The following is a 22,524-nucleotide window of genomic DNA, read 5'->3' as shown; positions in this document are numbered from 1 at the left end:
ATCTGAAGAGCAGCAAATCTGGGAGTTGTGTCAAGTCAACTACCTCTCTGACAGCACAAAACCACCCCGTGGTGCGTACTGCTGCTGCAGAAACGCCACAGGTTGATAGGAGATGCTGGGTGAAATAAAGCTGAAAACACCACGTTCATGGCTGCGGGTCCTTGTAACAGAGCGGGGTGCTACAGCAAGCACCATGAAAAAACAAGGTGCTCAACAGAGGAAGATGGAGACTGCTTGTCCAGGTTCTTCCTGCAGGACCCAACCCTGCACTGACCCTATTTCGCTGCAGCGTGGACGTGAAGTGCTGTGTGAGCATTCAGACTTGCCACGTGGTCCAAAGCATCCCAGGAAAAGGCTGGGCAGGTGGGAAGAAGATGCTCCTAGAAGAGTCAGGACACGGGAACCCAGGTCTATCCCATTAATCCGGAGCAAAGCACCACTGAGATGACAGCCTGCCTTCTTGATTTGCTGTCCTCCTAAGTTACCACTCTCCACCTACTTGGCTCCAGTTACTGCAGACAAAAAGCCATGAAATTAAACCAAAAGGGAAGGAAGATGAGTGACAGTTCGAGTGACATACCCTGCCCATGGCTGAGAAAGGGCAGGGCAGGAAACAAAATACTCCCAGGCCCTTCCTCTTCAGTCAAGGACAATAAAGATCATACAGACTTGAAATTCCCTCGGGACCACCAGGCTGGGGGGAATTTGGCCATCTGAGTAAGAACCCATGAAATGTAAAAAAAAAAAGTTTGGGATATGTAAATAGTCTAAAAACTAGAAGATAAAAGCTCAATGACAGCTATCCTCGCTTTTTTTTTTTCCTCCAGAGTAGTAAGATGTAGACATTTATTATGGTGTTTTCTTGATGCAGTAGAAAGGGGACAGCTTTGCCTGCCCTAGAGTTACCCAAGTCTGCAGCAATGCTGTTGCACAGTTTAATCCTGTTTTTAAACAAATTCTCCATTTATTATAATCAATTAAAACAAGGACAGCAGCAACCACCCAATTCCCTCATGCTGTTCCTCACCCCATTCATGGTGGAGCTCTCCTGTGTCTAACATCCCCCCTGCATCCCCCATGGACCCCATACTGTATTCAGACACTGCAGATGTGTGCATCAGCACAGGTGCCTTTTACCCCTCTCAGAAATAAACCCCCTAATTTAGGCAGAATTAGCTGCAGTAGCAACTAGCTGCTGATTAGCGAAACAGACTCAGTTTTCTACAAGATTAAAGGGGGAAAACTTATTTCCCTAGGAGAAGCTTAGGTATGCTTGACTGCAAGTCAGACCATCTCCTCGATAAATCTTCCTGCAATCAACCAAAGGATTCAAAAGTTGAGGTTTGGAAGGGAGATGTCGACTCAACAGACAAAGCTTTTAGGACTTGATTTACAGGAGGTGCAAGCCTGACCCCACTGAGCTCAGCGACATGCCCCAGAGGATGAATACTGAAAATGAACCTGATATTAGAAGTACTCGGAGAAAGCACTGCAGCGTTAATGCACTAAAATTGTGAATGGTCCACCAAAAATAAAGGCTGCAATGCCTGGAACTGGTTACGCTGTCACCTCCTTTTAAGAGAGGGGCTAGCTAAATTGCCTACTGTAAAGCCCATCTCTGGGACAACGTCGCACTAGCAAGTGGGTCAGGATTTTATTTCTGGCCTTCACAGAAGAGGACTCGGAGCTACTGTACCAGGGAGGAAACAGAAGCTCTTTGCCTGCCCAGCCTCCGTGTTATTTATAGGCAATATAGTCTCCAATAACACATTTCACCCTATTTTGAAGTACACACCCTTTCCCAGGCTTTTTCCAAGCCCCAGGCAGGAAAGAAGCCAACATACAGGATACAGAGGCCAAAACCCTGGGGTCTGGCACTATTCTTAGCCTGGGCACGCAGCTCCTCCGACGGCTCGACCCGAGACACAATGGGAGGAAGCAGCAGCCGCTGTTCGCAGCCGACACGCTGCTTGCGAGATAAAAGCACACCCAAGCTGGAAAGGCTCAAAACACACACCCTGCTTCAGTTCAGGGAGCAGCAGAAGTCCTGCCAGTGGTTTAACGAGACAGATTGCTACTGACTTACACCCTCTAGTCCGCACTAGATGGATTTAGTCAGTCCCTCCCAAATACGCTTGTACCAATGCTTCAAGAACGTAAACACCTGTGGCAAAACTGGCAGAGGGGGTACTTTAAGGAAGGGCTAGGAACGGAGGGTATGTTCTAGGTTATCTCTGGGTCTGCAAGACCTGAGGCAGCAGGGAAATATATAGATTGAACTAGCTCCTACTGAAGATATGCAGCTATTGCTGGGCTACTCAACAGCACCTTTCAGGTAAGCGTTTATACTGGGTTAGAGTGCTCTGACTTGCAAGGGGAGCATCCTCGAGATCTCACTTAACAGCTGCTCCTCTTCCCTTTCTTGTGGTGTTGCTGACATTGTTTATCCCATCTATTCCTATTCCCCATACAAATCCAGAGTCATCTGCAGCTCTAGTGCAGGGGAAGCGCTGGAACCCACAGAGCAGCACCACCTCCCCATCACCCACCCTGCAGAGACATATCAAGAGCCTCAGCTGGAACATTCATCCATCTGGGGACCCTAACTGCCCAAATGAAGGCCACATAGTACTTTGGTACGGTCCTCGGTTTTAAGCTCTACCCTGTGTGTCTTATTTCTACGTGGATTTTTACAGCTGTCATTATAGCCAAGTGCCAGGTGGTCATAAACCATAGCTTTGAGATAACAAGCATCAGTCAGGCTTTGCACATTGAGAACAGGGCATATTATTTAATGGCACGGTAGATCTTATGGGAGACCTGGATTCAGGCTGGGTTCCGGCTCAAATGCAGAGTGTTTTATTTAACTCTGTCCTGGGGGAGGCAGTAGTGACTCTCTCCATATAAAGCATCGCTACGTTTCAAGTCAGTCCCTTGAAAAATGGGGTTTAGACAAAGAATGCTTTATCTCAAGACCGTAAGATCTGAGATCATTAAAAGAACAATACCTGAAGAATGAAGTGATGCAGTTGGGCTGGTAGTTATCGTTAAAGTCTATCTGCCATACAGTTTTCTCACAAATGCTGTTAAAAAACAAACAGCCAGAAATTTAACAGACTCCTCAAAGCTTTACTTGCTGCATCTCTTAATTACAGAAGACTAGTTTCCCTGTAAAGTTTCTTGTACAGAGTTAAAAGTCACCTACAACATCAACTGTTCACCGCATGTTGCAGATCCAATTCAGCAAGGTGCAAGCTGCTTCGCAGCTCTTGGGTTACAGATAACTTTTCACGCAGTTCTAGTTTGCCAGCTCATTTCTCGGCTCATCCAACCCATTTTTTTCCTTCAGAAACCAGGAACCTCACAGTCCTCGCTTAGCACGCAGCTTTTACTGCTCTGTTTAGCTGTTCAAAAGGTGACTTGCAAGAAGAGGTCAACTTAATCAACAGCTGACATTCAAAAGCTTTGTAGAAAGCTGCATGCAGCTTAATGAAGCACATCAAGTGCTGTACAGACCTTCCAGCTTACAAAGCGCAATGTACATTTTCAAGCTCAGCCAGTTTTCAGATGTACTGAAGCAGAAGAAAAACGTCTTGAGAGTCCTGCCATATGCAGCTTTTTGCTTAACCCACAAACCTACACGTAAATTGACTACTACAGTCCGCAAAGCCCCATGCTTTGCATTTCCAGAGACACAGTTAACCTTTGTGGTTTTGTTTTCCGCTAGAGGGAAAAGCATCTGCAGCAGTGAAGTTCCCGTTTAAATATACATGTGTGTGAATAATCAAAATCAAACACAGTTATGCACTTGTATTGGAGGAAGCAAAGTCAGCAGAGCCTGTCTTGGGCACAGTAAGCCTGTAGTGCTCTCGTGTCCTGGGCAAGTTTATTTCAAACCAGAATGGAAGTCTGGACAGATCAAGTTATCTATCTTTTATTTCTTCTCTTTCCTGACACGCACACACACTTCCACACACCCTTGTGAGAGATTTTCAGGGTAAAAGCCAAGACACACATAGAAAGCACTCAAGACAATTTTGAAGCACAGCAACAGTGCTGCAACTCAAAGTATATATAGCAACAAGAGTGAACTTAGCACTAGGGCAGGATCACAGAATGGTTTGGGTTGGAAGGGACCTTTAAAGCCATCTAGTCCAACCCCCCTGCAATGAGCAGGGACATCTTCAACTCCATCAGGTTGCTCAGAGCCCCGTCCAACCTGAGCTTGAATGTTTCCAGGGATGGGGCATTGACCACCTCTCTGGGCAACCTGGGCCAGTGTCGCACCACCCTCATTGTAAAAAATTTCTTCCTTATGTCTAGTCTGAATCTGCACTCCTTTAGTTTAAAATGATTACCCCTTGGCCTACTAAAAAGTCACAAAAGGTTGCTTAAGTTTGATTTATCTGATGGAGACGAGTACCACCACTTCCACTAGTTCCCCCTTGAAGTTCAGACACTTCCATACGCTAGGATCCTGTTTCCCATTTTCACTAACCAATTGCCCACCATCCTGGAGTAAAATGCACTGGAAGGTCAACTGGCAAGTCCACAGGGAGGAGGAAAACACAGACCATAGAGCAAGGGGATACTTCTTACATTCTTTACCAGCAGTTTCCTACCACAGTCAAGAGCCACTGCTTTTTTTTTTACAGTCAGTTTGGCAAAATCCTATTCTGTGGTCCTGCCTTAGGACAAGATACTTGGCCCAGCGTGTAAAACGCCACGCTAGCTGCTAACAGAGCACCTCCATCATCAAGCCCTGCCTGGGAGGTCAGCACCTGGGTCCCTACCGCAAACAGCTCTGCCGCCTTAGGCTAAGCTTAAGGCAAGATGTGCTGGAAGAATGCATCCCGCAACGATGTGCAAGAGGAGATAAAGGGACAATGCCGTCACATAAGGCAGGATCAAGACATTTTCAAAAGTCAAGCTGAAAACCAGGTTTCACTGTGTGAAGAGGGCTATGGAGCTTAGCCTAGTACAGCTCTCGCTGTCTGGCAGCATGAACTCTCCCCAAGAGCCAAGTGTATTTTGAAACCTGCAGCACAAGGGCTACTAAACCTCATTCAGGAGCTCAGAGGGCTGCCAAGACAGTCTCAGGAAGAGAGGAAGTTGGATGAGAAATAAGTGTTCTTAGATGTCCTCCACACTGTTTGTGGTGGGGTAGAACACAAGTATACCAGCTCCAAGGAAAGCTTTTTCCATTCACAATGGAGAAAAAGATCCTTTAACTCCTCAAATCTGTTTCTCTTGCACTCCAGTTAATCCATGAAGAAGGCTATAGCAAAAATTCTTATGCAAGATCTCCTTTCATTTCAAAGGGTTTTGCTGTCCAGGCTGCAAATCTGAACAACTTTTGCTAGTCTACAGCCCCTTCCTCAAAAAAAGGTTTAAACAAATAGCACCAGCTGCAGGGACTCAACCCCCAAATCACACCCAGCATCCGCAGCTGAGATAACTGCAACATGCTTTCTCCACTCAGCTGAGTGATGATCAAGGCAAAGATGGGATTGCATAATTATCCACACTCCTCCATGTCATGACCTCCCTATGGGCAAGTTCTTACACAGGGAACTGGATTGCCACACACCCGCAGCTGCTAGGCTTTACTGCCTCTTCTTTCAAATGTTTGTGCCTTAGTTCTCGTAGCAAGTGTCCTTACAGCCAAAGTGCCTCCAAAGCCACTGCAGGCGGGCGGGAATGATAACAACTAATTTTCATTTGATTACCAAACGGAGCAAGCCTGCAACCACATTGGAATTAGGCTTGACTACAAGCTTAAAGACCTTCTTGCTGGAAAAGCAAGAGAGTGTTTGTAGGCTCAAAGGAACTCTGTCGTCACTATTGCTCATGGTAGTTAGCCAGACTAATATAACCACACTAAACAGCTTCCCTGATTCCCTACCAAGGCTGGGCATCGTTTACTTCTGGGTCCTGTTTTCACCACACGAAGGACCCCTTTCATGTACCCTAGAGCGACGGGGAGCAGCCATCCCACTCATCCCATTACAGGGAAACAAGTACTCCCTCTGCTGCCCAAGAGCTTTTGCTCTAAATTGACCTTTGCAACAGGCTAAACAGACCTCAAGAAACACAGCGGGCTGTTGCAATAAAGCTTGAAACCATAGGTGCCAGCTCTATTTTGCCGCTATATTCTCTTCCAGGATTGCATACGATCTGTGCTTCCTACAACCCAGACACAGAGCATCAATTCAGACAGTCGTGCAAGACTGACTTCCTCCTCTGTTGGATTCTCCTACCAGGTTGGCAGGAGACGGTCTTTCCACAGTCCCAAGAGACAGAAATTCAAGGACACAAACTCTTCTGATAACAACGTATAAATTTATCCTTCCTGCAACAGGCCATGCTTGGGACCCATACCGTGGACGTATATGCTCTGCGAGCACATCCCATGCGCGCACACCTGCAAAACACCACGCTACTGTTAGTCCAAGTTCCTTTAGATGTTTTTAAGTGCTCTGAACAGCATCTGCACAATTTGGAAATCTGATCTATTCGAATTCAGATGCTCCTATAGCTAAGCTGAACTGGTACTTTAAAGTAGAAGGAATGCAAAAGGCATTGGCTTGGGTTCAGATAGCAATTGAATTTCTACTCATTGACCTGTAAGACCGAGCAAGCTGGCCTGTAACATCCCATTAAACAGAAATCACAGACATTCAAGTGACAGAAATACACACCCAGGAATGTCACAATACTGAAAGAAGAAGTATCAAAGGCGAGCTGATGCCGACTCCAGTGACAGTAGCACCCCAAGGTCTAGATGAGGTAGTCATCCAGCTGGGACTGCCCAACTTGATGCTGGGCTGGATGAAGGTCCAGGTTCCCAGGAACCTTTTTCACTCTGCACACATATCACCACCAGCTCAAGAGGTTCCCATACCTCCCAGCTGCTGGAACCTTTTCCTCCCCAGGAGGTTGCCAACTGAAGTGACCACCTGAATAGCCCCAAAGCTGCTTCAGAACAAGTTATTGCCTAACGTAAAGTTGTTGGTAAGCCTGCTACAACCATGCTGGGTTAGAAGTCTGCGTACAAACAGCCCCAACAGCAGATCTGAGAAAGCCTCCAGCTGGGAGTGTGTGAATGGGGCAGAGATAAGAAACAGCTGGGGTGAATTAGGGACCACCAGCCCAGCTGCGGCCAGAGGAGGTGCTGCGGTTGAGATCCCAGGGCTGTAAACACATCTGCTTTTGGGGTCCCAGCCAGCGGTTTCCTTCACCGCTTTAGTCATTGAGCGGATTCACAATGAAACCGCGTAGAATCGGCTTTCAGTTTCTCCTCGTTAACCAAGGGGCTGTTAACTTTCAAGGAAATATTAGCCCTTGCACCAGTGGGAGGGCAACAGTTAGCCCAGGGTTGGTGATTTGCTAGCACCGGTTACGTAGCTTTCATCCACAGGAATATTTCAACGTGATTAACTGGTGTCCTTGATTTTATGGGACACTCCATGGAGTTTACGGGACAATTAACCCACATGCGCACTTCACTAAGGGCAACAGACGCACAAAATTAATCTATTCTTACTGTCAATACTTGGTGAAACACAAGCAGTGAAGTGTTGCAACTGGGCTATTCCAGCTGGAAAAAGCTATCAGTTACCACAGGAAGAACTTGTCGCAGTTTTCACTGGCAGCTTGGTGTTAACTGCAGAGCCAGAGCCTTTGAAAGTGGTTTCCAGAAGGCAGAGAGGGGCAAGCGAGCCTCAGAAGCTGTGGCTACTTAGCCAGAAAACTTGGAAGTTTTAGCTCACCATCACCGCAGGCTTTTAAAGAAGGAAAACGGATCAAGTTCTGGCACGTTATTCAACTTGTGTTAAAGCACTTAACCCAAAAGAAGAGCAACGCACATGTTGCTCTGAGTAAAACGCAGCTGTGGCACAAAACAACAGTAAACTTTCTCGAGTCTTTTAGTATTAGTGTTCTCCACCTTTTCTCGCTACCTTGCTGCTTTCTCTCATTGCCACCCCTCCGCAGTAATCGGCAAACCCCGTTCTCTCAGTAACATCCTCCCCCAGCCTCTGGAGCCCTAAAACTTTACAGTTTGAGCAAAGTTGAACAAAATACCATCACAATGCAATTAGGGGCACTATTACTCTAACCAAGCAGCATCGCTATCGGACACCCACCCTATTTTTGTTAGCTTCTTCCTTGTAAATCATGGGGTTACACCATTAGTTTTCACGCTTCATTAAAATTTTCTAAGCCACTGAGTAATCGCTCATACAGGCGGAGCCAATTTTACCGGATTATAGCTGCAAGTCCGCGGCGCTTCATTACCGTCAGATTAAGGCTGGAAACAAGAGTTTTTAAAACCAAGCACCGTAACTGCTGGCTGCTACAAACCACCGCTTTAAATCCTACAGGTAGATCCCACAAAACTTGATGCTCGTTACAAATAAAGGGGTGTCCCCCCCCCCCCCAGCCCTCTCCGGCCACCCACCGCGGGGCAGGGGGGGTAAGATCCCTGCTGACCCCCCCCCCGGTACTCACACATGAGGGTGCTGAAGGCGCAGAGAGCCAGCAGCGCCTGCAGCAACACGCCGAAGCGACCCAGCAACGCGCCGCTGCCGCAGCCGTGCGCCGGGCGGGGGGCGGCCATGGCGGGGGGGGCGCGGAGAGGGGCGGAGGAGGGATGCGGAGGGGTGAGGAGGGATGCGGAGAGGAGAGGAACGGTCCCCGGGGCGGGTAAAGGCGGGTCGTCCCCCCCCGCAGCCGCCGGCGGCGGCGGCCACACCCGGGGGCGGGGGCGGGAGAGGGAGGGGCGGGGGTGGGGCCGGGTGGGGTGGGGCGGGGATGGGAATGGGAATGGGGATGGGGATGGGGACTGGGACGGGGATGAGGACGAGGACGGGGACAGGGATGAGGATGAGGATAGGGATGAGGACGGGAATGAGGATGGGGACAAGGGTGGGGATGGGGACGAGGATGGGGATGAGGATGGGGACAGGGATGAGGATGGGGATGAGGATGGGGACAGGGATGAGGATGGGGACAGGGATGAGGATGGGGATGAGGATGGGGACAAGGATGAGGATGGGGACAGGGATGAGGATGGGGATGAGGATGAGGATGGGGACAGGGATGAGGATGGGGATGAGGATGGGGACAGGGATGAGGATGGGGACAGGGATGAGGATGGGGATGAGGATGGGGACAAGGATGAGGATGGGGACAGGGATGAGGATGGGGATGAGGATGAGGATGGGGACAGGGATGAGGATAGGGATGAGGATGGGGACAGGGATGAGGATGGGGATGAGGATGGGGACAAGGATGAGGATGGGGACAGGGATGAGGATGGGGATGAGGATGAGGATGGGGACAGGGATGAGGATGGGGATGAGGATGGGGACAGGGATGAGGATGGGGATGAGGATGGGGACAAGGATGAGGATGGGGACAGGGATGAGGATGGGGATGGGGATGAGGATGGGGATGGGGATGAGGATGGGGACGAGGATGAGGATGGGGACAGGGATGGGGACAGGGATGAGGATGGGGACAGGGATGAGGATGGGGACGAGGATGAGGACGGGGACAAGCATGAGGACGGGGATGGGGATGAGGATGGGGACAGGGATGAGGACGAGGATAGGGATGAGGACGAGGATGGGGATGGGGACGGGAATGAGGACGGGGACAAGGGTGGGGATGGGGACAAGGGTGAGGATGGTGGTGAGGATGGGGATGAGGATGGGGACGGGGATGAGGATGGGGATGAGACAAGGATGGGGACAGGGATGAGGATGGGGACGAGGATGAGGACGGGGATGGGGTTGAGGACGGGGAGGGGGATGGGGACGGGGACAGGGATGAGGACGAGGATAGGGATGAGGATGGGAATGAGGATGGGGATGAAGGTGGGGATGGGGACGAGGGTGGGGACAAGGATGGGGACAGGGAAGAGGGTGGGGATGGTGTTGAGGATGGGGATGAGGATGGGGATGAGGACAAGGATGGGGATGAGGACGAGGATGGGGATGAGGACGAGGATGGGGATGGGCACAAGGACAGGGATGGGGACAATGGGCATCAATTGAAACAAGAGAGGATCTGGCTGGATATAAGGCAAAACTTTTTCTCCGGGACAGCAGTGACACAGGCTGCCCAGTGAGGCTGAACAGCCTCTGTCCTTGGAGGTTTTCAAGACTGCATTAAACCTTGAGCATCCTGGTCTGATCTCAGAGCTGACCCTGCTTTAAGTAGGAGGTTGGACCTGACAACTCCCCAGGTCCTTCCCAACCCAAATTATCCTATGGTCCTATTCCTGTGGTCTGTGGCACGATGACCCAAGACATTGCAGGGTCTGCTGATGGTGTCAGGATGTCAAACTGCAGCCTCAAACCTGGGTTTTTTTGCTACTCTGAGTAATACTGGTCCCATCCCCCTTTACAGCTTCTTCCCCAGAGGGTAGGTTTCATTTTCTCTCTCTTTTCAGTATACTTGAGGCTGAGGTCACGCGCTTGAGTTTTCCTCCCTGCCTTTGATAGGTGGGAGCTTGCATTTAGTTCCAAAGCCAAAGAAGCTGCAAATCTCATCATATGACTCTGAGCAATGGCCTTAAAAACAGTGGAAATGTTATGAGACAAGAAAATCATGGGAGCTGGCCTGCTTCCCAAGTAGGTCCGGTTTACAACACAGGAGGGAATTGTGTTACACATGGGCTTGGGAATCCCCTGTCCTCCTGAGGTCATTAGTGCCAGGCAGTTTGGGCAGAGGTTAGCCCTGGCCGAACAGCCTGGCTGGAGGCTTGTCCCTCCTCCAGCTGCCTGTTGCTGCCCACGCTGAATTTCCCCAGCCCCTCAACTGAGCCAACACATCCCCTGGTACTGACGTGCTGACTCCACGTCACTGAAATAACCGCCATCAGAAGTAGTCCCTCCTTTTTTCAAGGGCGAATTGAACTTCGGGTTGATAGATGTTCATTAAGCTCACCGACTTTAATCATGGTTTAAGCATGAGTTCAGTCAGCAAGCCGGAATTTTGATCTTGCTAACTCATTTTCAGCTGATTTTATATGTGTAATTGTTAGTTTCATAAAAAGGTTCATTCCCCTGAGTTGGTGAATCTGACTGCGTTTTGCAATCAGTCGCCTTTATATTAAGTTCTATATTGAATATTAAAGTTGATACTCTTACATAAGCCAGTTGAACACACTATATATGGAAGCATCTATTAAGCAAATACGTATCTTAACACAGATTTACTCAGGCTCTAACATTTTGCATTTTCTTAGATTTCCTATGCTGCTGCTAAAGAACCATTACCAAGAGTTCGTTGCTGGATGATAATTTTTCACTTGGGAATTGCCTCAGACTCTATTTGCCCAGGTATGGCACAGCAATTGGCAAACACACAGAAAAAAAGACATTTGAACTAGATTGGTATTTCTTAAGCAAAATTTCATTTTCTATGAATAACCTGTAAATTACCTGTAAGAGATGGCACCAGTGGATTGCATGCATATGCACAGGGGGAAGGTTTTCCTAAGGCTTTTTCCAAACCAGTGGTGCCTCCTCCCTCTTCTTGCTAGCCCAATTAATGGTGATTTCTCCCTGCTGCTGCATTCAGAAGTGCAAAGTTGTCTAAGCCCTTATTTTCAAGTGCTGATAGGTTTACAGGAGAGCACAGTACCCCCTATGTGTGAAAACACTCAGGCTGTAAGAGGGCAATAAACAGAAAACCCCTTGATTTCACCCCTCATTGCAGGAGGAGGTAGATTTCCTTTAGTGGCTATTGCTGCTCGACACTCCATCATGAAACCACAGCTTTGCTTTATCAAAAGCATGATTTGCACTTCAAAATATTTGGATTTTCTGAACCCATGCAAAAAGCCCTTAAGGCTTGGCTGTATCCGAGGTGGAGCCTGGGAGCTCTGGCTACTAAATCCTGCTATATTATTTTAGCAATTAAGATGCCCCACAGCTGTCTCCCTGCTTTTTTTCCCCCAGGGTTTTCCATCTCTCCTCAGATACGCGGGGAGGCACTGGATCCTGTTTATACCCGGCACCGGTCCCAAAGTGTGTGTCTGCCTGGTTGTGAACAGCACAAGCTGCAACCATCAGGGCAGCTAAACCCAAATCATAAGCCGGTGGCCCTCAGGTGCCACAGCTCAGCTGATTATTTTCCTTAGGGAAATTTTCCTTTGGGGCTGTGGGTTTTTTCCTGAGCTGATGCAAAGCTGTTTTCCAAGCAGGAAAGTTCAGAGAGCGAACGTGCTCCCTTATCTGTTCAGGGTAAGGCTCTCCAAAGCCGAGAGGTGGCAGGACTTTCCAGCCAGTTTCAGCAGCAAGAGTGGCATAATGACAGAAAAGAGAAGCCAAGTGCTGCGATCCTTCTCTTTTTCCTTAACCTTGGTTGGACAAACATCTGGAGAGGCTCACGGTGCGTTGGTCAGTTTATGCTGATTTACTTCGATCTATCCATTGATCTTTGTGAGCTGACAGAACTATCAGTGAGAAATGTTGATGACATTTGACAAAATGGCAAAGTAAGAAAAAGCAAACCAAGTAAGCAGTTATGCAAGAAATTTCCTAAGAAATAGAAATTAATAAAGGAGCCATTAAAGAAAAAAAAGACCAAGAAAACTGAATTTAAATATTAGGCCACGTGCGTAAGCATAAAATCAGAAAAGCCAAGACACCAAAGCAGTTTCAAGTAATAAGGGATGCAAAAGGCAATCCAGGCAATTCTGTACATGCATGAAAGCAAGAGGAAAATGAAAGATGGAGTAAATCCATGAATTCTCAGGGAGTGGAAACCCAAATAATGGAAGCCACAGAAAATACCTTCATTTTTTCACGCTTCAAAAAAGGATTAGCGAGAGAAATTCATTTAAAACAATGGGAACAGAGATAGTGCAGGGCAAGAACAGGTTAAAAGATGAGAGGAGGCAAGTCTGTTGTATTCGAGGACCTGAAGAAACCTGTGCAAGAGTAGCTGTGAAGTGGGCAGAGTAAAGCTTGGCTCCTCGGGGGTTATCACAGGGGACTTGGTGAGGAGGTTTTGGAGGACTGGAGAAGGGCAAACACTGTGCCTGTCTGTGAGAAGGAGGGGAATGGGAGTCTGGGGAATCAGAGACTGACCAGCTGTATTCCAGTAGCCAGGAAGATGCTATTAAAAATTATCAAACAATCAATTTATAAGCACCTGGAGGATAATAAGGTTATAAAAAACACCCGACGTGGATTTGACAAGAATAAATCATGTCAAGCCAGTTTCGTTTTCTACTCTGAGAAGATGATTGGCCGTACCTTGACTTGGGGAAGGCTTTTCTTGCTGCCCCCGTGACTCTCTCATAAATAAGCAGGGAATATATGGTTCCTGCGAGCTCTGCAGGAGCACCAGCTCCAGACAAACCCCCACCAACTGCTCGAAAAGCTGCTTGCTGCTGCATCAGAAGAGGTGCAATGGCTCTGAGGTAGGCATCTAAAGTTAGGTAAGGTAAATTACACCCTTAGGGGACAAGGAAGGATATCAAGCTGGAAGAGTCTGAAAACATTTGTGAGGTTAGGATAAGAATTAAAAATTATTTCGTTAAACTGGAGGGATGGTTCCAAAGTCAACAGAATGAAATGCAGTGAGTGGTAGCGGGGGAAGGAGGCAGAAAGTGGCATACCTGGCTGGAAAGAGGATCAGGAGATGTAAATGGCCTGCAGACAAAATATGAGTCAGTAACAAAAAAGGTGTTGTGAGGAAAGCACATCCTGTTCTGGGAGGTTATCTGGAGTTTTATAGAAAATTTGGGGTAGTTGCTGGGTTCAGCCTGGTTTTGCTATTGTGCAAAGATGTATACATGCTGGAGTCTGGAGAAAGGCAAGAAGGATGACAAGCGCTTGAGAAAATAGGAATTAGAAAGGAAATGGGATATTTTTTTCCATGAGAAAAACCTGCAGGAATAATAGGTGTCATTGGAGGAACAGGGTTTGTGGCAAAACTATCCCAATACAGAGAAAGTTATTAGAAAAACTTATTAGAGAAAGTTATTAGAATGGTTCTTCACATCTACCTGTTTGTTTCTCAGAGGGCCAGCACCATTATGAGATGTTTGTGCATCTTTTCTGGCTGAGAAGACAGTGACTGAGAAAATCAGATGTTCATTTTGTGCTCAGAAAGAGCTTGTTCATTCACTTGAGTTGTAGAAGTGGTGTCCATCACCACTGGAGTCAGGGCAGGAAAGAACATCTCATTACTCATTAAAACCTAACCTCGACTGGGGACATCAGGGATACCAGAGCATCCTCTGTGCCATTCCCGTGTTGCGTGAGTGCGGCATGTGGGCTGAACACATCACTGAAGAGCAGCAGCAGTAAGAGTAGCAGCATGGATCAGTGCAAGCGTTTCGGGCTAGACAGATCCGATAAGAGAAATCAGCAGTGGCGGTCGCCAGAAAACATGTAAAATAAGTGCATGGTGCTGAGCTAGATTAGAGTGCATTTTTTTCCAGTCATCCTGCTCTATTTTACCCCATGAGTGTTGAGAACCCCATTCATTTTCTTCCTGACCTTTGGTACTTATCTCCCATTGCAAAGGGCTGCCCATATTCCTTGAGGATAATATTGCTTCCCCCCCCCCCCCCCCCCCCTTGCTTGAAAAGACAAATCAGGTTTTTATTACAAAAAAGGGTGTTTTGGAGCACTGGGAGTTGTCCAGCCCATTGCAATGGCTAATGACAACCGTCTGGATGTCACCCCTTCCCATGCATGGCTGGATGGGACGTCTGACGTGCAACGCAGGTACCGGCTTACACGCAGCAGCCCTTGGTGTAGCTGGGCTCTGATTTCAAAACAGACCTGGGGGGAGGACACATTTTTCAAGGCTTCCTCACTTCAAGGGCACTTAGCCATGAAAAGCTGCTGGCTTGGGATCAGGGAGGATATTCGGCACCGGGCCAGGGGCTCCAGCTTATTTGCATTTGCTGCTCCTTGCACCAAGCTGAGAAGGAAATAAGAGCACAGGAGACAGCATTCCCCTACGTGTGCAAAGCCCCGCTGGGTTTTTTTAGGTCTATTACTTTTTTTTGTAGTGTTGCCACAGAGTTGGATGCCCTTTTAGCAGTCCTGGTACAATCACAGGGTGAAAAAGCCAGTCCCTGCTCTGTACAAACTATTCTTGGGTGGGATCCATCTTACCTGGCTTTAGGTGTCCCCTGTTGAGATGTCTCTTGGCTCCTTTCATAGCCAGTGGAGAGAAATAGCCTCTTGAACAACATTTTCCTCTAACCTATTCTGGTCAGCTCTCAGATGAAGCGAGTCTGCTCCATCTGCAGGCGGTTCGGCAATGGCCCCACACGTCAGAAAAGAGTCACAAAAACACGAGTGCTGATTTTTTACGACAGCACATCATTTTCTTCGACTCGCTTGCCCCATAAGCACTCAGGTGTTTTGTACCCCCAAGGTCCCCAGAGCGATGGTGGGGATGAGGAGGGGGCAGTGGCAGGTCTGCAGATTTTTGTTACGGTAAGTTGGAGGGGGGGGCACAGGAAACTGCCCTTTCCAGGATGATACTCATGTAAATTATTCATCTGATTTTATTTCTCATTTGATGGAGAAATTGCTTCTGAAAACAAGGTCTCTTGAGAAAACTTCCTTTAACTGATAGTTGGAACAGACTTTATTCACGCTGCCAGCAGCAACGATCCCTGCTGATTAAATAGTAGATAGACCTTATTCTTGCTGAATTACCCATTTTTTACAAGGCCTGGCACATTTAACAATCAGTTGTAGGTTATATTCATAAGCAAGAGGCCAACACCAATTTTTATATCAGCCAAGACTTTGTATTGCAGGATACTCCAAGGAGTAATTGTCAAGATAATTCTTTTGTATTTTCAATAAGTGCTTTAGCTGTGTTATTATGAGATGTTCAGCGTCTTGCTCTGAATGAATGGGAACAATTTCACACCTTGCAGGGCCTGTGGCATTGTTGGCAAGCTGTGTTTGGCTTGGAGCTGAGGCTCTCAAATATTGTTTGCCCAGCTCACCCCTGGCCGTGTAAGTCAGTGGGGTAGGTGACAGTGGCTTTCAGGTCTGTACCAAGCTGTGCTGATATGCAGAAAGAGGCAGTTCTCAGCCTCCGTTTTTCCCTCCCTTAGTTCAGAATACCTCAGATGGGCAAATCAGTCCATGAGCATAATCCACTCACCCGGCACGGCCATCCCTTCACTTATCGTAGGAGGCAAAAGTGGAAGGTCCCACACAGCCACAGAAGAACCTCCTACAGGTCCCACCATCCCTGTGGGGATGATGGTCCTCCAGCAGAGTTGACCCTCTTGGGGTCATATATCACCCTACATCTGTACAGGGAGGATGGTTCTTCTTCACCCTACATCCCTACAGAGATGATGATCCTACACCATCTCAGCGGCTACAGGCTTCGGTGATGGTGGTGGGGCTCATCATTACCAGTGCAATTAATTGGAGGCCAGACCCCACTCCTCAGTCCTGCACAGAGCTCACAACAGCTGAGAAATCACTGTTCTTCCTTGCTGGTCCACTAGAGCGCAGAGGCCATCTTAGACCGACTAGTGCATGTACCCATGGTAGGACTCCAGCTTAAAGGGAGGATGATTTAATTATTGAGTGGACTGAAACTCCAGTTTCAGTGGCTGGCTTTGCTATAGCATTTGTGCATTATCTTGGACCGGTCAATAAATCATTCTGCCTTTTCCTCTTCCTCTGAGTAAACTGGAGGACAACCACAATTCTTTCCATTCTTCACATTTTGAGGACACCCTATAGCCCATGGATCACAATTAGTCCGTCACAATAACAAGTCAGATGAGCTTGTTTGAACCACCGGAGCAGATGGTTTGCGTGGCCTTGTTTTATTCTGTAATGCAGTAGCTTGCAGCTAGCCCAGAAGGGGCAGCAGCCCTGCAAGTAATTACTGACATAATCTGGTGCGCCTTTAACTCAGATCACTTTGCTGATCTTGTGTACAGGGAAACTCCTAAAAAACCTGCAGAGCTGGGGCAAGAGGCAGGGATTTCTTAAATCAGCTTTGCCACTGAAATGGAGGTACCCTATATACCTGTGTTCTAACAGATGACAGGAGAAAGCCAAACAGGGAGTGTCTAGCTGGAATACAAGAACCCACCTAAGCATACTCAGAGGCAGCTCTACATTTCCTGAACCGGTTCATTTTAGTAAGACATTCAGCTATTATTTGTAACACTACAATGCCAGGAAACCCTACCTGAGATCACAGTTCCCTCGTGGGTGCTGTGCAAGTACATGTGCGACAGTCATCACACCAGAATTTTAGACTTGAAACATATTTTTTTTTAGTGAAAAATCATCCCCAGGTTTGTGACTATTTACATAAGAATAGAACTGGTTGAAAAGCTCAACATTTTTCTTTCAGATCAATTTCTTTCTTGAAAATTAAACTTTCTTCTCAAACCATAAAACAAAAATTACAGTACAATTTCAGCTTGTTCTCTGTACCTCCTGGCATGGGACTGAACTTTGGGAACATGCTATATTCAGCTTTGTGCCTTGGGCCCATCTTTGGTAAGAATGGGATGGCCAGATCCAAGTTCCTTCAAGCTTGAGATGATGTTGGAATTTACAGCCCTTGTGGCCTGGGCAGAATGCCCTAGGTCTGAACTGCAACAGAGTGGATTTAGGCTGGCATCAGGACAGATTTTTCAGGAATAAAGCTAGTTAAGAGATGCGGTAAGTTGTTGGGGAGAGAGGGAAAAATTCTACCACTGGAGGGTTTTAAGAACATCCACCTTTTTTAGATAGTCTTCTCTCAGGGACAGCTAGGTAATTTCTGCTTGGGGTGGGAGGATGGATGAGTTGATCTCCTAAGTTGTCCATGAACTGCATTTTCTGGGCTGCCGTGCTTTTTTTTGCAGTTCTGTACCTCCAGCCTCTCTAGGCAGTGTCCTAATCCCATGCTTTTGGAGGTCTGACTCCTAATCCTGCTTGGAGGCACTACAGACAGTATTTTGGCTTGCCAATCAGTCCCTGGTGGTCAACGAGACATGTGGTTACACCATTATCCCATCACCCCCCCGCTCTGAGGGCAGACCCAACCTGGGCTTATTTCAGGCAGGGATCGCATCGAGGCGGCAGAACTTGCCTGCCCGTCTCACACCCTCGCACTTCTGGGGGATCAGACTCCTCCTCAGGCAAAAAAAGGGTAAAGAGAAAAAAAATCAAATACGGTTTTGTTCTTTACAGTTCTTCCGTCTCTCTGGCAGACCTGAGATTTCCACAGGGAAAAGGAAGTCTTTTTCTCTGCACGGTCGTGGGTTTGGATGAGTCCTTTCAGATCTTTTGTTGGATGTGAGAATCTGACTGCCTGGGTAACTATTTATGCGAAAAGATCAGTTAGGAAATGGAGACCTACCCAATTGGCAAAATGTTAAATATTCACAAAATTCATGTAGCATGAACCAGTGAGGACCTTGATTATTTTCCCCCGAGTTCTATTGCTCATCGAGAGTCTTGAAATAAAATGCTAATTTGCTGAGGCCTGGCGAATATTCACTGCTCCCAAGCCTTTCTTCCATTAGCACTTGAAAACCACAGGTTCCTTCACAAGCCATCCTTGATGTTTTATAAATGTTATAGCTAAGACATCGTTTCGACTTCCTTTAATCCATTTTTTACAGCTGCAGTAGAGATACTGTTTCGATTCAGGCTGCAGAGAGTCATCCTGAAAGAGACCTCAGTTACTTCTCCTGGGATGTTTCCAAAACAGCAAATGCTACCTAACTTGAAGCTAATAACCTGCTCGACGACTCCGTTTCACATTTACGGTGCAATCTCAGCTGCAGAACTATGGGTTAGGAGCATGATGTAACCTTGCAGGTACAAAAAAGCTTTCAGAAGAGGGCTTGATCCTCTGGCTAAAGTTTCACTCTTTGGATTAATGGGGGTGTTACCTTCCAGGCAAACACTTGGGTGTGCAGGAAAAGGGGTGTTAACGGTGTTGGGATTAGAAAAGATGCAACGAATATTGCAGCAAATAAGCCTGCTTAGGATTCAGGAAGAAGCCTGGCTTCAGCCTGGAAATCTCAGGAAAATCTGCTCCTGTGCTAACCTACAGTGTTTCTTCCCAGGGATTGCTAAAAAACATCCACTGTCTTAAAGTTTTTTGTTACTCTCATAGCTGGTCTCTGATAAGAAACATGCACACCCTTTCTTCTGGATAAAAGTCAAGTGTGGAGGCTGCCAAGTTCTTGGTAGCCGTAGGAGAAGCACAAGAGTCCATAATGATCATATTGGAAATTAAATGGGAGAGATGAATAAAAGTGGAGACTTGTGTTATTTTTCTTCTGGGTAGGATCCTTAGTATCCTACCCAGACAACCAGACAGTGTGAGTCTCATCCAACATGCAAACACTGATTTTGTGCTGTAGAAGGCAAATGTTGCAAAAGACAGAGGATCTGATTAGCCTGAGCCAGTTCCTCCTGGAGGAGTGAGTGCTGGGATCTTGATTTTGGGTTCAAACCCTGCTTAGTGACTTCCTCTGTTTAAGCAAGAAGAGTAAAAGTGAGAAAACTTGTGGGCTGAGATAAAGGCAGTTTGATAAGTACAACAAAACCAGCGCATGCAAGCAAAGCAAACCAAGGAATCCATTCCCCACTTCCCATGGGCAGGCGGGTGTTCAGCCATCTCCAGGACAGCAGGGCTCCATCACGCCTAACGGTGACTTGGGAAGACAAACGCCATCGCTCCGAACGTCCCCCCTTCCTTCTTCTTCCCCCAGCTCTATATGCTAAGCATGACGTCCTATGGTCTGGAATATCCCTTGGGTCAGTTGGGGTGAGAAGCAGAAAAGCCCTTGGCTCTGGGTAAGCACTGCTCAGCAGTAACCAAAACATCCCTGTGTTATCAACGCTGTTTCCAGCACAAACCCAAAACACAGCCCCATCCCAGCTACTCTGAAGAAAATACCCAGCTACTACCCCAGCCAAAACCAGCACACTTGGGTTAGTCCTGTGTTTTCTGAATTCAAGGGGAATCTTTTTCCTGGCTCCAGCTGGCGTTAGATCAGATCTGTAAATCACACCCTTAGATGAGATCTGAGACAAAACAATCTCAGTTGAATGAGTCCATTTACTGGAGATGTGTTTTCACATTCTAGTTGCCAAACACTGGACCCATGCCACAAATAGCCAAGATAAAACTTCTCTTAGTGCAGAAATATTATAGCATAAATAGGTACACATACTGAGCTCGCTGTCTCCTTCAATTTTGGAGGGGAGGCTGTGACTGCAAGGCATTGGGTAAATTGCTTTTGAACAGCTTAGGGTCTCTGACATGTAGACACGCAGTCAAAGCTGGCTTTCTAGGCTTTCTCAAATGGTGCCTCCTCACCCCGTGTCTGACTTTAGTATCTGGAATGGACAAAAGGATCCTTGAAGCTGTTTACTGGGGAGCCCCAGTGCTCAGCTGGGTGAGCACGGCTTGCAGACCAGGCTGTTTTTCTTTCTTTGATTCTCGAGCTCTGCAGTGTGTGGATGGAAAGCTATCTGAAATGCCTGGCAGCTGTCCAGAGAAGCTGTATCCCAGAGGAGTCAGGATTTTTTACTGCATTTCCATCTTTAGCAGGAGAAGAGAAAAATATTTGAAGGAGCGGGACAGCAGCTGCTACAGATGATCATACAAAACCATCCCACACTACAGCCCTGAAATACTTTCCAGAGTTAGTTGCAGATTTCATTATATTTTAAGTCTGCGATTTCTTTTATTACGTATGATAATTTTTTTTTAACAGCGCCTGCAAGGACATTTCCTGCAAAGGTTTCCCACAACAAGCAGGACCAAGCTTGTTCCCTCATTGGCAAAGCAAGGGCAGAAGGTACCTCTGTGACTACCTTGAACCTTAGTCAGTTGTTCAGGCTGTATAAGTTGAAAAAAACCCAGTGTCTTGATGAAAGCTAGGGCTTGGTTGACTTCTGAGCACTGGCCCACAGCAATGGGCAAGACACGGTGACCTACCTTTGGTCATCTGAAAGTTGAAACTAATCCAGACTAATCCTTGTCTGATCTAAGCTGCTCGCCTGGGATTCATCCAGTCAATGGGAAGCCTCTTTGGGTAGGAGATCATCACCCTCCTGACCTTAGGGAGAGCCTGGGTGCCTTAGACAAGATGCCTCATCTGCAGACCGTATCACTACGTTGCTGCTGGAGGTGAGGTAGGTCCCCGAGCCATCACCGCCAGGCAGTGAGACCGATGAGGATTTGTAGCGTGAGAGGCTTGGGCTTGCAAAGCCTTGATGGTTGCAGTCAGGATGATCACTCAGAAAATCTAAGGATTTTCTCTAGGGAGCACAGCCCGGTCACAGCACTGCCTGCTTTTTGTTAATGACAGCAGCATACCCAAACTTAGGACGTGGACTGCGATCATGGTGAAAAAACACACCATGGAGAGCAGAAATAAAAACAAAGATTGCTCTTTACCCCAGGGAAAGCATCTTTGTGATGGAGCCGTACAAACTCCTACAGTTCCCTGAATGTTTTTTGGGGTGCTTGCTTGTGACTGTGGTGCCTACTCCAGACCTGCAGCTCTGTTACAGGCATTGTAATGTTCATGCCAGCCTTTTGCATTTGAAGTTGCTGCTCAAGATTTTAAATGGAAGTGACTCTTTCAGATGCTGGGACTGAATTTCAAACTGTGCCGCAGGGTTTGGCACTTCTGCAAGGAATGAAGTTTTGGAAACATGTCACATGCATCAGTGAATACCGAAGCAGGGAGAAGGTTTGAGAAATGTGAGAAGAAATTGTGTTTTCTGAGTTAAAGGTGCAGTTTCAGAGAACTTGTGGAATCCCTCACTTGAGACTAGCCATGAAGGAGAACAAGCACTCCAAAATAACAGGCAGCCTCAGAAAGAGCTTATGAAAATACCCTCTTTTAAACTTAGAAAAAATGATCAGATTTTGCTAGCCTGCAGAACATAGCCAGGGAAGACCATGAGTTTTGGATGGAAAACAATATAGCAGTAACTTACGACCAAAAACTAACACCACTGAGGAGATGAGAAAGCATGGGAAGTCCTGGAGATAACAGGATACCCATATTTGGATCAAAAATGCTCAAATATTAGAGGTAGGATCCATCTCACCTAACCTGACCTGTGGACAACCAGCTTAGACTTGCAAGGGGAGAAAGGAGCTCTCTCACCATGCAGTCCCCCTGCCCTGGGGCAGATGTGATCTGAACATCTGTAAGTGTCCACCACTGACTACTGAGGGAGCCTGGACCCCAGCTCTAAAGTACAGACATAATCCTTGCGTAGCTGCATTTGATCAATTGAATCTGACACTAATTCGCATTGAGGGAGTTGAAACAATGTAAGGGCATTCCTAGAGGGATGTAGATAACATCTACATAGAGAAAGTTAGACTCGAAGTATAGAAATAGTTAAAGAAAGACCAATTGCCCTGTGAAAAGAGTATTATCACCAAGAACATATCATGATAAAAAAATGATGACAAGGCAAAGCTGAAAAAATGCAATTAAGAAAAGAGAGAGCTAAGGTG

The 22,524-nt window shown here is 47.1% G+C and overlaps 1 protein-coding gene across 1 annotated transcript in view; it reads right to left on the bottom strand.

Moving 5' to 3' along the window:
- LOC142029713 (store-operated calcium entry regulator STIMATE-like) overlaps positions 1–8,665 on the bottom strand; it is a 39,081-nt gene extending 30,416 nt beyond the window's left edge. The window contains 1 exon segment of the mRNA XM_075024620.1: positions 8,512–8,665. Within this exon segment, the coding sequence (XP_074880721.1) occupies positions 8,512–8,620 (109 nt within the window). The 5' untranslated portion in view covers positions 8,621–8,665.
- Between the last annotated feature and the right edge of the window lie 13,859 nt (positions 8,666–22,524).

Source organism: Buteo buteo, chromosome 4 (assembly GCF_964188355.1).
Source record: "Buteo buteo chromosome 4, bButBut1.hap1.1, whole genome shotgun sequence".
In the NCBI taxonomy this organism is placed as follows: domain Eukaryota; kingdom Metazoa; phylum Chordata; class Aves; order Accipitriformes; family Accipitridae; genus Buteo; species Buteo buteo.
Note: the sequence above shows the minus strand (reverse complement) of the source record. Positions and strands in the feature narration are given on the sequence as shown.